The sequence below is a fragment of the Pteropus vampyrus genome, unplaced genomic scaffold (assembly GCF_000151845.1).
Source record: "Pteropus vampyrus isolate Shadow unplaced genomic scaffold, Pvam_2.0 Scaffold113, whole genome shotgun sequence".
Taxonomy (NCBI): domain Eukaryota; kingdom Metazoa; phylum Chordata; class Mammalia; order Chiroptera; family Pteropodidae; genus Pteropus; species Pteropus vampyrus.
In genome coordinates, this window is record NW_011888894.1 from 1,277,485 (window position 1) to 1,293,223 (window position 15,739).

General features: G+C 32.6%; 1 protein-coding gene across 4 annotated transcripts in view; it reads right to left on the reverse strand.

Annotated features, from left to right (window-relative positions):
- Positions 1–15,739, reverse strand: part of ZNF638 (zinc finger protein 638) — a 77,782-nt gene that overhangs the window by 32,175 nt on the left and 29,868 nt on the right. For all 4 annotated transcript variants that reach the window (XM_011365548.2, XM_011365547.2, XM_023533822.1 and 1 more), the window contains 5 exons: positions 14,325–14,602; positions 11,553–11,699; positions 10,545–10,667; positions 3,576–3,634; positions 3,316–3,368 (listed from right to left, as the gene is read on the reverse strand). In XM_011365548.2, coding sequence (XP_011363850.1) covers positions 3,316–3,368; positions 3,576–3,634; positions 10,545–10,667; positions 11,553–11,699; positions 14,325–14,602 — 660 coding nt within the window. The remainder of the gene's footprint in view (positions 1–3,315; positions 3,369–3,575; positions 3,635–10,544; positions 10,668–11,552; positions 11,700–14,324; positions 14,603–15,739) is intronic.

A 15,739-nucleotide genomic window follows, 5' to 3' on the forward strand; every position in this document is an offset into this window, starting at 1 on the left:
CACAGAGCTGAGAAATATAATAACATAACATAGCTGGAAAATAACAAAGCTGAGTAGCTGGAACATAATATACAGTTGAGTGACAGACAAGAGATTGAAAAAACAATCTGAGGCCATAGGGTAAAAATATCATTTATGAAATGCTACAGATGTGAAATGATCATATCTGCTTTAAAGAGGCCTCAAGGCAACAGGTAAATAATAGTGCAAAGAGTGGAATAAAAACACACCAATCAGAAAGCTATCTTCAAATTTTTAAATGTAAGTCTGGTTTAAAACAGGTGTGATGGAGCAAAGAAGAAAAGTTTGAGGTAGATTTGAAAACTAATTTGAATCAGCCAGTGGTTGGATGAAAAGAAAAAGAATGTTATTTAAGTTTGAACTGAGTGGGATAGAAACAAGGTAAAGCATTATTAATGGATTTCTACACTGGATGACTAGTGATTATTAGATGATGTAAGTAAATGAGAGAAGTAAACTTGAGAGATGAAGAGGTTTATATCTGTATGGGAGGTGTCACTGCTGCAAGAAAAAAAAATCAACCAGGAAAACAAGTATGACATGAGAAGAGAAACAGACTTTTAAGAAAATCATTAAAGGAAGATAAAAGAAGAGTGATCAAAAAAGAGTTTCATCCTCAGGGAGGTAGTTTAGTATGTTTGAATCCTAACTCTTCCATGTGACCTCAAGTCATTTAATCTCTGAATCTGTTTCCTAATCTATAATATGAAAACAATATTAAATATACTCACAAGGTGGGCTGAGAGATTGAGATAAAATGCCCAGTATAAACAGTAAAACCCATAGCAGTTTTTCCTTTCTTTTCTGTCTTCTAGCACAGATTATGCCCTTAGTAGATCCTTCTACTTAACAAATCATTACCTTATTCTACATACTAAATTCTAACTCTAAATCAAACTTTAACCCTGCATCACCTTTACCCTGTCATAGCACTTTTCGATATTTATTATTTGTTAGCTCAAGTTAAAATGTAAGCTACTTGGAAATAGAGATCTTTTCTATTTGGTAGTATCCTCACACTTTAAAAAGTTCCTCCCATGATGGGTGCATAATAGGTGCTCAATAAACACTTTAATTTCTTTTTAACTAGTATTGGTTAAGAGTTCTAAAGTTCCCCTTTCTGATCAAATTATGCTTTTGCTTCCTACCTGTAGCTCTCTTCACCCTTTTTGAGTAATGCTTATAACCAAAGTTCTCTTTAAAATTGCCCTAATTAATTTCCTATCACTATTCACTGATATTGCTGATCTCAAAAAGATATCATGCATCCTTATTTTCCTCGCCTGACACTTTCTCAGTCTTACTTACAGGCTCTTTTCTCTCTTTTCACATTTATATTGGAAGGAAGGAAGCACTCAGCTTCAAGCACTTCTCCCTTGGTTCACTACTTTTATTATGCTGGGATAATTACCAAAATTTATACTTTAAACTTAACGACAAAAAAAAAAAAAAAAAAGCTATGTGATTAGCTGACTAAAGGATATTTCCAATGAATAGTCTGTTATAGCTGAAATTCAGCACTGGTGAACTCTAAGTTCATGGTTTTCCCCAAATTCAAAGAAATCACTGCATCTAAGTTTTCCTTTATAATCAATATTACTACACTCATCTAGTAAAATCCATCCAGCCTGAAACCTTGAGATTTAAAAGTATTTTTAAGTTTTATATTTTATTCACTAAAAAATTTTACATACGAAAGTTCAGATTTTACCATCCTTCACCGTTTAAATTAACCTTTTTATATTAGATTCTAATTACCTCAAAGTGAACCCCAACTATGTTTTCTCAATAGGATTTTTCAATCTCCATTTATCCAATCTATGTAAGAATCCTAAACAACTATTGGCTCTTTATTCTCTATGGTAATTTCCCAGAGTCCGTACAATTATTACTAGGTCTTACACAGAAAAAATGGAGTACACCTTAGCCAAACTTAGAAAACAGTGGGTTAAACAAAGCTAAATAAGTTTCTTTCCTGTAGGACTTCATAAAATGCATGTTTTGTGGATTTTTTTAAAGAGGAAGAAGGAAGGAAGGAAGGAAGGAAGGAAGGAAGGAAGGAAGGAAGGAAAGAAAGAAAGAAAAGGAAAGAAAGAAAAAGAGAGAAAGAGAAAGAGAAAGGAAAAGGAAAAGGAAAGGAAATAAAAAAGAAAAGGAAAGGAAAAGAAAAGAGGAACACCTATAATACATATCCCAAACATTATCTCATCTAAAACATCTCCCAGGAATTAGTCTTTCGCAGGACACATTTTAAGAAAAGCTACTGATGAGGTCAAATAAAAAAATTTCCTAGCCCAATTCTTCAAGGCCTTCTATAAAGTGATTCCTCAATTGTTACCTTTGTTATGTCATCTCTAACTAAAGTATCTTTTGCTTCTATATATTATCTGTTTACCTGTTCACATTTAAAACTTTAGTCAAAAATTTACTGTGCTCCAGAAAGCATCCATAGTCACCTTCACTAACTTCCAATAACTTCAGTATGCTATCCAACTAAACATTACCAAAAAATGAGATATTCTATACAATTGAATTTTCCAGTCACCAGAATACTAGTTTTAGTACCCAAAACTCTTACTCTATTCTGAACAGAAATCCAGAACACACTATATATACATCTGCCTTTCCAAAAGAGAACATACAACACACAATTTAACTTTTTGAATATATTTTATGCCTACTTCCTTTTGGCTCTTCTGTCTTGTCCTTCACTATCAAGTTGTTTATTCTTACTAGAATCAAGGGTATATGTTTTGGCACTAACGTCTTTGTCTCCATTTTCCCAATCCAAAATAGACTGAGAAAAAAAGTAACCAAGTTTATTAAAATTGTATGTACAATTCACCTAGCTGAAGTGCTTTCTTGAATATAAAGAAAAAACTTTTAGCACATGACTATAATAACATCTACATTTCTGCTTAGTCTTTGTTGCTTACTTTTTAGCTTTCGGCAGACTTTCAAAAACAAAGGGGAACAGACAAGCAATCTTAACATACTTTATGCTTTGTCCTGTGAGTTTATTAGGGGGAGGATGAAAGGAGGTATTGCAAAACTAACCTAAACAGCTATTAACTATATAACTATGTATTCTTCATACATTATCTCATCAAGTCCTTTTATTTATTCCAAAAAAGGTCTCATAATTACATAATAGTAAATAGCTTAATACAGGGACCAATGTGGGCTCCAACTACTAAAGCCCAATAAATGTTTTCCTGGCATATCTTGCAAGAAATTTCTAGTGAACTGACAAAATATACTCATTTGGAGGAGTATTAAAAGTTAACAACTTACGAGCAGAAGCTGAAGTCACAGTATCAACAGTTTTGGAAGCATCTGTATCTTTTCTATTTAAAAGAATAAAAAATTAGCAAATTCTAAGTTTTAAAACTTCTAAATATGCAAAGCTTAAATCTAAAAAACTTTAAAACAATTCAATCTCAACATTGTCCCATTTAAACTAAAAACAGTAATAAAACGTTAAAAATGCAGTTGTAAAAGTAAAAAAAATTTAAATTGCAAATTCTCATATATGAAATTACAGAATCACTTACTTTAAAGCGGATGCAGATGTTTTCTTTGAATCTGTTGTCTTTTTCTTCACTTCTTTGTTCTATGAAGGATAATTATTTAAGAAAATTTTAGTTTCTTCTCAAGTTATAAAAAACTTTTGAAAATACAGAAAAGCATACAAAATACATCCAAAATCTTCCTACCCTAAAATATCAATGTATATTACCTTTTTCTATTTATACAAAGAATTAAAACATTTTCTTAAATTTGTGATCATATGGCATAATTTTACATCCCACCTTTTACCATTCATCTAGATTTTATCACTATCTTTCAAAAACATTATTTCAAATAGCCTTGACATTTCAGATGTCTAATTGGTATCACGCTGGTCCAATCTACCACTATCTGCTTTGATTACAATAGCCTCTTTAATAGTCTCTCTGCTTCTGTCCTTGCCTTTTTGCCCATCCCTACGCCATTCTCAAATTCGAAATCCTTTCATCACACCAAAAAAAAAAAAACCCAATACTTACAATGGCCTATAAGAGTTTACACCACACGTTCCACCCATCTTCTAGCCCCAAATCACCAAATCTCTCTTCTTATACTTCTCTGCTTCCAACTCAAGCATCTTTTATCCTCCTCAAACAAGCTACTTAAGTGTGAATCTTAAAAGTCTTTTGCAGCTGTTGTTCCTTCTGTCTGGAATGCTCTCAACCCAGGGAATGGCTTGCTCCCTTACCTCTTTCAAGTGTTTGCTCTAAAACCACCTTTCCAATGAGCCTTTCTGTAACTACCTTATTGAAAGTTCCCCAACAAGAGAACTTCTATTTCTCTTTTCTGTTATTTTTCTTCACAGCACTTGTTTTAATTTCCTTATGGTCTTTCTCTCCCTACCTTTTTAAGTTATTAAAGTTGGTGAGAACAGAGACATTGTTTTATTAACTACTATCTGCAGTACTTAAAATCATGATTGGCACTTAGTGTACATTAAGTAAATATGTGTTAAATTGATATGAACTTCATAATTGTCATGTTATTTTATAAATTTCTGTTTTGGGGGCATCCTAGACATTTCTTTTTGTACTATGTAAGATTTTATCCCAAACACCTCCCTCACCCAATGACTCAAAGGACACTCATTCTCCTACTTTTATTCTATTAGTTATCTTCAATTTTAAAAGAAATTTGAAACTACTGACTTCCTCTGTACAAATTTAAAAATTTAGCCCTCACTCCTTAGCTACATACCAATTTTTGATGATATATTTTAGACAAAATTATTTTAATAATTTTAAGTAATATTTTCTGCAATTTGTTATTTCATAAAAATGATTTAGATTTTACAATTTAAATGGTTTCATTGCTCATTACCAATAATTTTATATTACAACGTCTCTATTTCTTAATGTTCTTCATTTTTATAGCAATATTTTAGGAAAAATATATAGATGAAATACTTTATGAGTCCATGCATGTCTGAGAATACTGTCCTAGCAAAGAATTTAGTATTTGACTTGAAATAGATGTATTCAACTACAATATGAATCAATATTGTTCTTTTAATCCACTCAAACTTGAAAATGCAATGCTCTGCTATCTAAGGCTCAACTATTTCTTTTCATAGTTACACCGTTTCTGGCTGGATGACTGTAAGTTGCCCCTCCATATGAAATTTGAAATCTTCACCAGTATTTAACTGGTATCTTCTTTCTGGAATTCTAGTTAAATGCAGACTGGGTCTCCAAGATGTTTCCACATGCCTTTCCGCTTCTTAATTTTAGGCTCTTTAACCTTCACTTACTGACTAAATAGACCATAAGCTCCAAGAAAGTTGGAAGCACATCTGTCTTGTTCACCACTGCATCTTTTGCAGATACAGTGCCTGACACGTAACAGATGTTTGAAAAATAGGTTTTAAATTCGAATGAAATTAAATTCTCATTTGAATTCTGATTGTATCTTTTTTGGGTTATATCTCCTTGTTACTGATTAGATTACCTATAATGCTCAAACAAGTGTTCACTGCTTCCCAGCACTGCTTTTTCATTTCCATGCATTCTTCTTGGAACTTAGTTGACTGCTTGCTGCTCTAAGTTTTAGATGTAATGTCCCCATGAATCTTGCTGAAAATACTAAATGGCACCTTTTAAAGTCTTGAGTTTTTTATTTCATTTTTTTTTTGTTCTTGCAGAGGGTTGAGTTGCAGCAATATTTCATAGTTGCAACAGTTTGTTATCTATTGAAAAATCTGATTATACTTTTTCTAGATCAAGGGTTCTTGCTTAAGGAAAGTTTTTGTGAGTATTGACATGTGTCCTTTTCTCTGAGAAAAAAGAATGCTTGCTTTCATCATATTATTGGTAGTAGTGGTGGTGAAAGTAGCTCAAAAAGAGGATTAAGAATCAGTGCTAACTATTGAGGTCTAGGCTGGCTTATAATTAACAGAAAGGTAATTGAGTTTCTGTCAGAGTTGATTCTTCAGGTTTAATTACAGAGATGTAAAAAAGTTTTACCTTTTCTGTAACATTTCTTTATTGATTCCAATCAACAGCAAAATGGAGAGAATGTTCTGTGAATCACAGCCAGAGTCAAGGGGAGTTCTAATATAAAGCATCAAACGTGGGCAGAAAACTTTTTTCTTCGTTTTGAATATTCATGCCAAAATTAAGAGCTGGACCAAGGAAGCTACAGCACTCCCCCTTCCTTTCTCTTATTTGAACTTACAGTCTCTTTTTGACTTGCTCTGGCAAGAAAACTTGATGTCTCCTCCTGTGGTAACAGGCCAAAAAAGATGTCCTCATACTTCTAATATAAAGAAGCCATAACCAGAATTTTGTTGGGGGGTCCCTCTCCAGTCAATCCTTAAGGCTGCTGTTTTATCAAAACAAGGAGTCTTGAGTTAGCCTCCAAGGCTCCTTCAATTCAGCACCATCCAAACTATATTTAGTTGAAGATTATCAATTAATTTGAAAGGTAGATGGTATGTTTTCTAGTTTCCAGGGCTGATACTTTCCATTATTCATTTTTATGAAAATCAGGATAGTAATTATGGTTGGGTTCTTGGACTTATGTTGCTTCTTTACCAATCTTATCAAAAAGTTGTCCAAGAGAATTATTTTAATCTACCTGAAATACTCTAACATCCTAAATGTATAGGGTGTTATCCTTATAAAATGAGTATCCTTACTTATTTTCCCAGATTAAACTTTTCAAAATTAAAGACAACTGAGCTTCTTCCCAGTTCTCCAAATTTAATGATCAGCCAGGTCTTGCTCAAGTGTCACTAATATAAGCTGTCTCTCCTTTCTACTCTCAAGGTTACTAATCTATCTAAAACTTTTCTATTATCTCAATAGGGAGATGCCTAGACGAGTCTTCTAACAGGACTTCAGTGATCTTCTCTCTTCTCTTCTTTAGTCAATTTGCTAAGCTTTCTTCGCCTCTGGAGTCATTTGCCCAACTAAGTCATTCTTTCAGATGAATCTTTCTAATCCGTTCATTCAAAATAATATTTAACTGTCTACAGGATAAAGTTTAAGTTCTTAAATTACGCATTCAAATCTTGCTTCCCCTTAACCTCCTCTGCAACTAGAGGTCACAACTGTATCACAGTTCTAATAAATCAAATGAGGATAAAAGTTCTGGGAAACTCATTCTCCCCAGGGGGGGGAAAAAAAATCAAAGCACATTTTGCTCTTGATATTTATTCCTTTCTTTCTGCTTGGAAGATAAAAGCACAACAACCACTTACAACTAAGGATGAAAAATAAATGCTAAAAATGGTAGAGGAGATAAAAAAGGCACAACCACCACCTACAACTAAGGATGAAAAATAAATGCTAAAAATGGTAGTGGAGAGAAAAAAGGCTGGGTTCCCGGAGATATTATGGAGCTGCTACACCAGATATGGACCACCTACCTACACATTTCCTATTGTGAGGTAAATAAACCTCTTATTTGTTTAAGAAACACTGGTGAAGTTTCTGCTGGTTGAAAAGAAAAGAAATTCTAAATGATAAAATTGGTAATGACTAGGGTTGCCATATAATTCATTATTCAAATCAGGACAATGGGAATATATAGAGGGCATGCAGTAGATATAAACTAGGATGATGGATTACTCTAAAAGAAACTAATCGAAAAACAGGAGGAAGAAAGAGAGCCTTTCTCTAATAGCAATTTAAATATTTATGATACATACGAGTAAATACAAATAATAAACTCAACATCTCCTCCAAAAAGTACAACAACATACAGATAAAAATATAAAACTTGCTGAATGACACTAAATGAAATCCCAATAAATGGAGAGATAAGCCATGCTTCTGGACAAAAAGAATACTATAAAAACATTAATACAAATTCAATACACTATCAATTAAATTCCCAATAAAAATTTTCAGAGAACTTAAACTAATTCTAAAACTAATATGCAAAAGTGAATGTTCAAGATTAAGCAAAATAAATTGAAAGAACAACAAAAAAGGATTCTACTAGAAATACAGGCAAATATTATAAATTTTATAAATTTATAATTGAAATCGCATAGTACTGGCACAAAAAATAAACAGACTGTTTAACAAAACAGTCTGAAATAGAGCTATGTAAATAGGGTAATTTATACATATGAAGGTAGCTTCTCAAATAAATGAGAAAAAACAAACGGCATAAATGGTGATGGGCTAACTGGCTACATATTTTTGGAAACAATATTGATCCCAATCACACATTATCTCATAAATTATACATTTGCACAGTAACGGAAGCATCTTTTTGGCACTGGTACAGAGAAGTCTTTTAAAACAAAAACAAAAGCCGTAAGAGGCAAAAAAAAAAACCCAATAAACTTTAGTACACTGAAATAAAAAACTTTATACATGTATACATACAACCAATGGACTAGAAAAAAAATACTTCTCATATAAAATACAAAATGAGTATCTAGGATAATGAATACTTTCAGATGAAATTTTTTTAAAAGACAACTCAACAGAAAAATGGGAAAAAATATATATGACTCACTAAAACTGGAACAGAAATAGCCTATAATTATATTAAAAGACGTTGGAGTTCGCTAAGAATCTGGAAAACGCAAATTTAAACTAGATACCATTTTTACATGCTCCATTTTAAAACTGAAAACATTAAGATGTTAACACAGAAATACTATTACACTCATAAATTATCAGACTGTAAATTATAGCTACTTAATGGGTGATCTGGTATTATCTATTACTGTATATCCTATATCCCAGCAATTCCACTGTAGGTATCACCTTAAAAAACACTATCATAAATGTGTAAGAATGACTTGTGAAAGTCATACACTAGGAAGTTAGCTAAAGTCCTATAGTAGTGAAAAATTAGAAATAACCTAAACATGAATCTGTACTTAGAAATATTCTAAATATCAATCCATAAGGAACTGGTAAAATAACTGATATACTCATACAAAGCAATACTGCACAGAAGTTTTTAAAAAATGAGAAAAATCTACATGTACTAATGTGGTTAGATTTCCAAATCAAATTACTGATTGAAAAAATGTTACAAAGTTCCTATAAAGTAGATATTTTTCAGCAGATAAAAATATTAAATTGAAAGAACATATATACACACACACACACACACACACAAAGCAAAATGTACTGAACATTTTAAACTGCTTCTATAAGAAATTCTCTACGGATATATAAACAAACTGAAGCATAGAAAAGGATCTAGAAAGACTAAACTCATAAACACTGACACTTTTAAGGAAGCAAAATGTCCCCTAAAAATATACTTCATGATTGTAATTACATAAAGTTCAAAATAGGCAAAAACTCGACTATGGCATTTGAAGTGAAGATAGGGCAGAAAAGAGGGTTGTAAGGATTTGGAAGAAGTATGCAAGAAGCTTCCAGAATGTTATCAAGGTTATGGTTTATGACCCAGGTAGAGGTTTCACAGATATCTGCTAATTTTGTTTAGCATTTTCTTGCCATTTAATACTGTGTATAGGCTATACAGTCATGTACCAAATAATGACATACTGGCCGTTGTTATTGACAACTGCATATATAACACTGGTCCCGTAAGAACCCCCAAGAAAATTCATAGTGAAGGGTTTAGCAAAAGCTTTTGCATTCAACAAGCTCCTTAAAAAGTTTAAAAACATGGACCCCAAAACTGAAAAGTTTTCATGAACAGAGAGGAATGTTCATGGTGAATTATCTGCTTACAAGCAAATCTATGACGGAAAAAAGAAAGAGAACACGCAAACCATGGACATATGTCTGAAAAGAGTGACACCTCCTCAAGAAGACCCTCAAGCAGGTCGTTCCAGAGGTATTCCAGAAGAAGCTAAATGTTATTACAAAAGAGTTGAAAATTTTAAAAAAAATTTTAAGTTCATAAAGTAAAAAAGTTATAGTAAGCTAAGGTTATGATTAAAGAAAAATTTAAGTAAAAATTTTAAGTAAATTTAGTGGCCTGAGTATACGGTGTTCATAATGTCTATAATAGTGTACAGTAATGTCCTAGGCCTTCACATTCACTTACCACTCACTCACCCAGAGCAATTTCCAGTCCTATAAGCTCCATTTACACTAAATGCCCTATACAGGTGTACCATTTTTCATCTCTTACATTTTATTTTTCCTGTATCTTTTCTAAGTTCAGATACACAAATATTTACCATTGTGTTACAACTGCCTACAGCATTCAGTACATTAAATGCTGTACAGATATGTCATCCAGGAGCAATAGGCTACACCATATAGCTTATGTGCACAGTAGGCTATATCCTCTAGGACTGTGTAAGTGTATGCTGTTCATATAACAATGAAATCACTGAATGACATATTTCTCAGAATGTATCCCCATTATTCAGTGACATTTATACATATACAATCTGTTGCATAAACATGTTTTATGCATTTTTCCGTTATGTGCCAAACTTAAGCAAAAAACAAACTAATCAACAGCAGTGGTGAAACATCCAAGATCTAAATCTAATTTACCTGTACTTTTTTCTTTCCTGGAACACATACTTTCACATTTTTCCCATTTACCAAAAGAGGTGTTGTTTCAATGTACTTCATGACTGCAGTAACTGCCTCTTTAAATTCCATTTTCAAGTAAGCCTAAAATAAAATGTATTATTAGTTAAACATCTAACTTAAAATTCCCTGCGTGATTTAATGCTACTCTGTGGAACACAAAACTATGAAATTACCTCAAGTCCTGGTTTTACTCCTCTTTTTGTTTTACTAAAGTGTAATTTGATCTTTAGGATGTTTTCACAAATATTTAGCGTTACAGAATTTCCATACCATTACCATGATAAGAGGAGGTAAACAAGGATCCAATGGCAGGCTCATAGAACAGTAAGAAATGGGAAGACAGGGCTCAATAAACAATCAGAGAAAAGGCAGGATCTGGATGTTTCCTGTAGGGCAGATACTTTTAAGGTTTCTTGCAACAAACAGTACCCACTATGTGCCCTGTTTTATCTCACACCTTTATGTTCTGTTCAGCCTATGGCTGTTCATAGTTTTGGTGAAATTTACTATGTGATTTATAAGACTACAACTCAAATGTAAAAATAATTCCCATATAAACAAATTCACTTGTTTATTATATATGACCTTATTGGTGTGCTAAAGCAATGGTTGGCAAACCAAGGCATGCAACCTGTTTTCGTAAAGTTTTTTTGAATATGGCTATGTATTCATTTACATATTATCTATGGCTGCTTTTGTACTACAGTGGCAGAGTTGAGTAGTTGCAATCCCACGGCATGCAAGAAAATTTTACTATCTGGCCCTGTACAGAAAAAATGTGCCAACCCATTCGAAATGATATAAGACAGTATTTTGGGCCCTTATTCATTTGAATCCAAATATTTCCATAACTCTCAATTACCAATTATGTATATTATGTATGTAGTAAAAGCAGCTAAAAGATCCAACAAGTCTTTATAAAGTAATGACTTTGTATGCATTTTCAGAACCGACTAAATGACTCACCTCTTTTCTATATGGAACAATGAGGACATTGTTAACTTTTCCAAATGGTTGAAATATTTTCCTAATATCTTCTTCGGTATAGCCATCCTCTGGTAATTCAGATATAAGAAGAACTGAACCATAATACAAAGGCTGGTCTTTCCGAAGCTATTTTTGGAAAGAAAAAAAATTAAAAATAAACCAAATTAAGGCATGAAGTATAGTAATAATTCCCAATATAATTTCTTCTACCATTAATCTTAGTTCTTTAAACAGTTTTTTCTAAATATTTTAGCACAATTAAAAACTTTTTACATTCTAAAGAACAGTGGTAAGAAATGTTTTCTATTTTACAACTGAAACCCAAAAGTGGTCATGAATTTGTAGGTAACCAGTCACAGATGCTCTTTTCTGTTCAGAAGTATTTTATAACAAGCAAGACTTATAGAATGGTCCAAAACTATTATAGTGTATTTTTCTATATAAATCTGCATGGTCCATCACTAATAAAGCTGAAATTATAGCTTTGTTAATTTTGTTCTAATAATTGAAAATGATGTCATAATAGGCATATTTTAAAAGATTCATATATAATACAATTTGAATAACCTGTAATATAAAATTTATCACCTATGTTAAAAACTTAAAAAAAAAAAAAAAAACTTTAAAAAATTCCCAATGCCACAATTACAAAGCACAAATTGGCAGTTGTGAAAGTCACAGGGACAGAAACGTGCAGCATAGGGAACATAGTTAATAATACTGTAATGACTATGTATGGTACCAGATGGGTGCTAGACTTATGGGGGGATCACTTCTTAAGTTATATAAGTGTCTAACCACTATGTTGTACACCTGAAACTAATATATTGTCAACTACAATTGAAATATTAAAAAAAAAAAAAATGTTAAGCAAAGGAAGTAAGAAAGAAAGGGAGGGAGGAAAGGAATAAAGGCAAGCAGATAGGCAAGCAGGCAAGCCAAAGAAGGCTCTTCCCAGTGACCCTGCCTCAAACAAGGTATTGAGTTACCGCCCGGATCTTACTGCAGCCAGCTGTCTAAGCAGAGTGCTTGTCACCTTTGGAAGCAGATGCCCACTTCCAGCAAAAAAATCTGTTTGCCCTCTTCCCATCCTGCCCTGCTCCCCTGCCCACCCCACCCAAAAAGCATGAGTGGATCCAGATCTGCTTGGGCATCAAAACAGAAGTATCAGAAATTGTCTCATAAATGGAGCACTGAGCCCAGCATGGTAATATGTAAAAAAAACCATGGCTGTAGGCGAAGAACAAGGGGCACTTCTCTGGTGTCCTTGGTGTCCTGAGCTTTCAAATCTATTTACTGTCAAAGTATTAAAAACAACCTGGAAAAGAGAGAGCTCTGCTTTTGGCAAGCACCTAGTTTACTCTAAACACACTTCCTCATTAGATGACCTCAATGTCACAGGCAGGACCCAGTACTGGCTGAGATACTGAAATAGGATGGCCAAGTCCGATACTGTGATTTTTAATAAGAAATATATTTTTGGTATTCATCCCCATTCCTAGCACAGAGCTCCTAAACTCCTTGGTATTTCCCAAGTAATGAGGGTAATAAAGATATCTTTTGTTATGTCTCACCCCCATAACTTCTGAGGAAGGCAGAGGGACTGGAGATTAAGTTCAATTACCCATGGCCAATAATTTAATCAACCATGCCTATGTAATGCAGCTTCCACAAAAACCCGTAAGGACAGGGGTCTGGAGTGCTTCTGGGTTGGTGAACACACGGAGGTGCTAGAATAGGAGCATGCTAGAAGAGGGCATGAAAGCCCCAAACCTTGCCCTATACATTTCTGCCATCTGGCTGTTCCAGAGTTATATCCTTTTATAATAAACTGGTATTCTAGTGGGAAAAAAAAAAGAAGTAAAAATGGAAAATAAAACTCCCACCGCCACCCCTTAGAGATCTTGAAATAAAATGAAAGCAATGTTACAGACTAATTCATAATTCAGCCTCTTCAAAATTTCCCCTATAATCAACATTTCTTCCCAATGCTCTTCAAAATTAATTTGCAGGTTGATAATTTTAAGTTTATCCTTCTAAATAAAAGTTCTTTGGGGGCAGGGAACTGTAGTTGTTGAAAGTACTCTCAGCTAAAGTTAAGAGTAATGTGTACCTAAATACTCAAAGACTTGTTAATATTACAATAAACTAAATATATCATAATTTGGCCTATTGGGAGATACTCTGATAATCTCAGGATGCTTTATATATTATTTACTATAATAGTAATTTAATTAACATAGACAATAAGACAATACCTCAATATTATAATTAGCAGATTAAAGTCCGAAAACGCCAATAAATTAGTACCTAGAAAAACATATTCTTCTATACTGGACAACAGAGTATTTGACTTCTGAACTATACTGCAAAAAGTATAAAGCAGGTTGAAAATGATTAATTCTCAGTAGAAACTCATTCTTATAGATTATTAATAAAGATTACAAAAACTTCTTAATGCTGCTGGTGATTACATTCACTTTCCCAAACGGATAGCAAAACCATCAAAATGTTCTCATTTTTGATACATCAAATGCCAAACCTCTAGGAATTGTAAGTCTCAAGATTTTGAATTATTGGACTTTTATTCTATTCAGAAAAGAAACCAATAAAATACTTCATACCAACAGAATTTAACAAGTCATTATTTCGAACTTTAGGGAAAATGAAAATAAAAAATTTAGATGTTTTCTTTGTAATAATAGCAAATGTATGCATACACCTATAGTAACAAATTAGAGAACTACTGACCTTACGCTGGAGAGAAACGGCTTTATCAGACACCTGTTTACATTCTGGTAAGGTGCCATCTTCAAGATTCTTTGATTTGTAACGAGTAGAATACTCTCCTAAATTTGAGTCATTCTTTGTAGAGCTTATAGACTTAACTGATGATTTTGATCCACTGCTAGTTTTAGGTTTTTGTGCTGGTGACTGTCCTTTATCAACTGCTTCAAGATGCTTCTGTTTATTGAATTCTGACACATGCCCAGGTCGTTGTGCTACATCTTCTAATGCCCTTTTTCTATCTAGTAAAAAGGATATAAACACAACCTTAATTGAAAAGAACTTAAGGTAGGAATCATCTTATCCCATTATAAAAAAAAAGAATAATCCCTCAACTGCCCAAATATTTACCATAGAGCCACTGTCAGGCCAAATAGGGAGCATATATACACACAAAAATTCTTAGTCTTTAATTCTTTCACTCGAAAGACTTTTACATGAATTTCCTTTACCCAGTGACCTCTTATACCAGTGGTCCTTAAACTTTTGGTTTCCATATTCCTTTACACTCTTTAAAATGGAGAATTCCAAAGAGCTTTTCTTTGTATTAAATGTATCAATATTTACCATACAAGAAATTAAAAGAGAATTTTAAAACCATTTATTAATTCATTTAATAAACTATATTAACATAAATAACATATTTTTATGAAAATAACCTGAATTTCCAAAACAAATAAAAAAAATTAGATGAGTAGCACCATTGTATATTTTCCCAAACACTTTAATGTTGGGTTTAACAGAAGACACCTGAATTCTTATAATTGTTTCTGTATTCAATCTGCTGGATACATTATTCTGGTTGAAATATTAGAAGAAAATCCAGCTTCACATAGATAAGTAGTTAGCTGGAAAAAGGGAGACCTCATAGACCTCTGAAAAGATCTCTAAGAAAATATATATAATATATAAAAGAGCTATTTCCAGAAAGGTGACTAAACCAGTATTAACACACAGGTTGAAAACAATAATTTTAAAAAGCTTTAAGTTAATTCATAGAAGACAAGTCTATAATCAATTAATTATTAAGGCAAACTAAGATGTTTGTATATTTTGGTTTTTAAATTCGATGTTGGTTGGATAATACACTCTTCCACACTTCTTCTAATAGTTAATAAAGGGAAGAAAAATAAACTAGGTTGGGATGTGGGTCAGATTTCATATAGCAATTTCAAAATTTAATAAAATAGAACATTTCATTTTGTAAAAACCTTAAAAGGTTTAAAAAGAGCTAAGGCAAATAAAATAACTCAAATGTCAACTTTTGTTAAAACTTAGTAGTATGTAAGTCACCATTTCAAACCTATTAAAATATAGAAATATAAAAATTCAAAAAAAAAAAAACAAAACCTAAAAAATCTAGACAAAATAAGTAGACT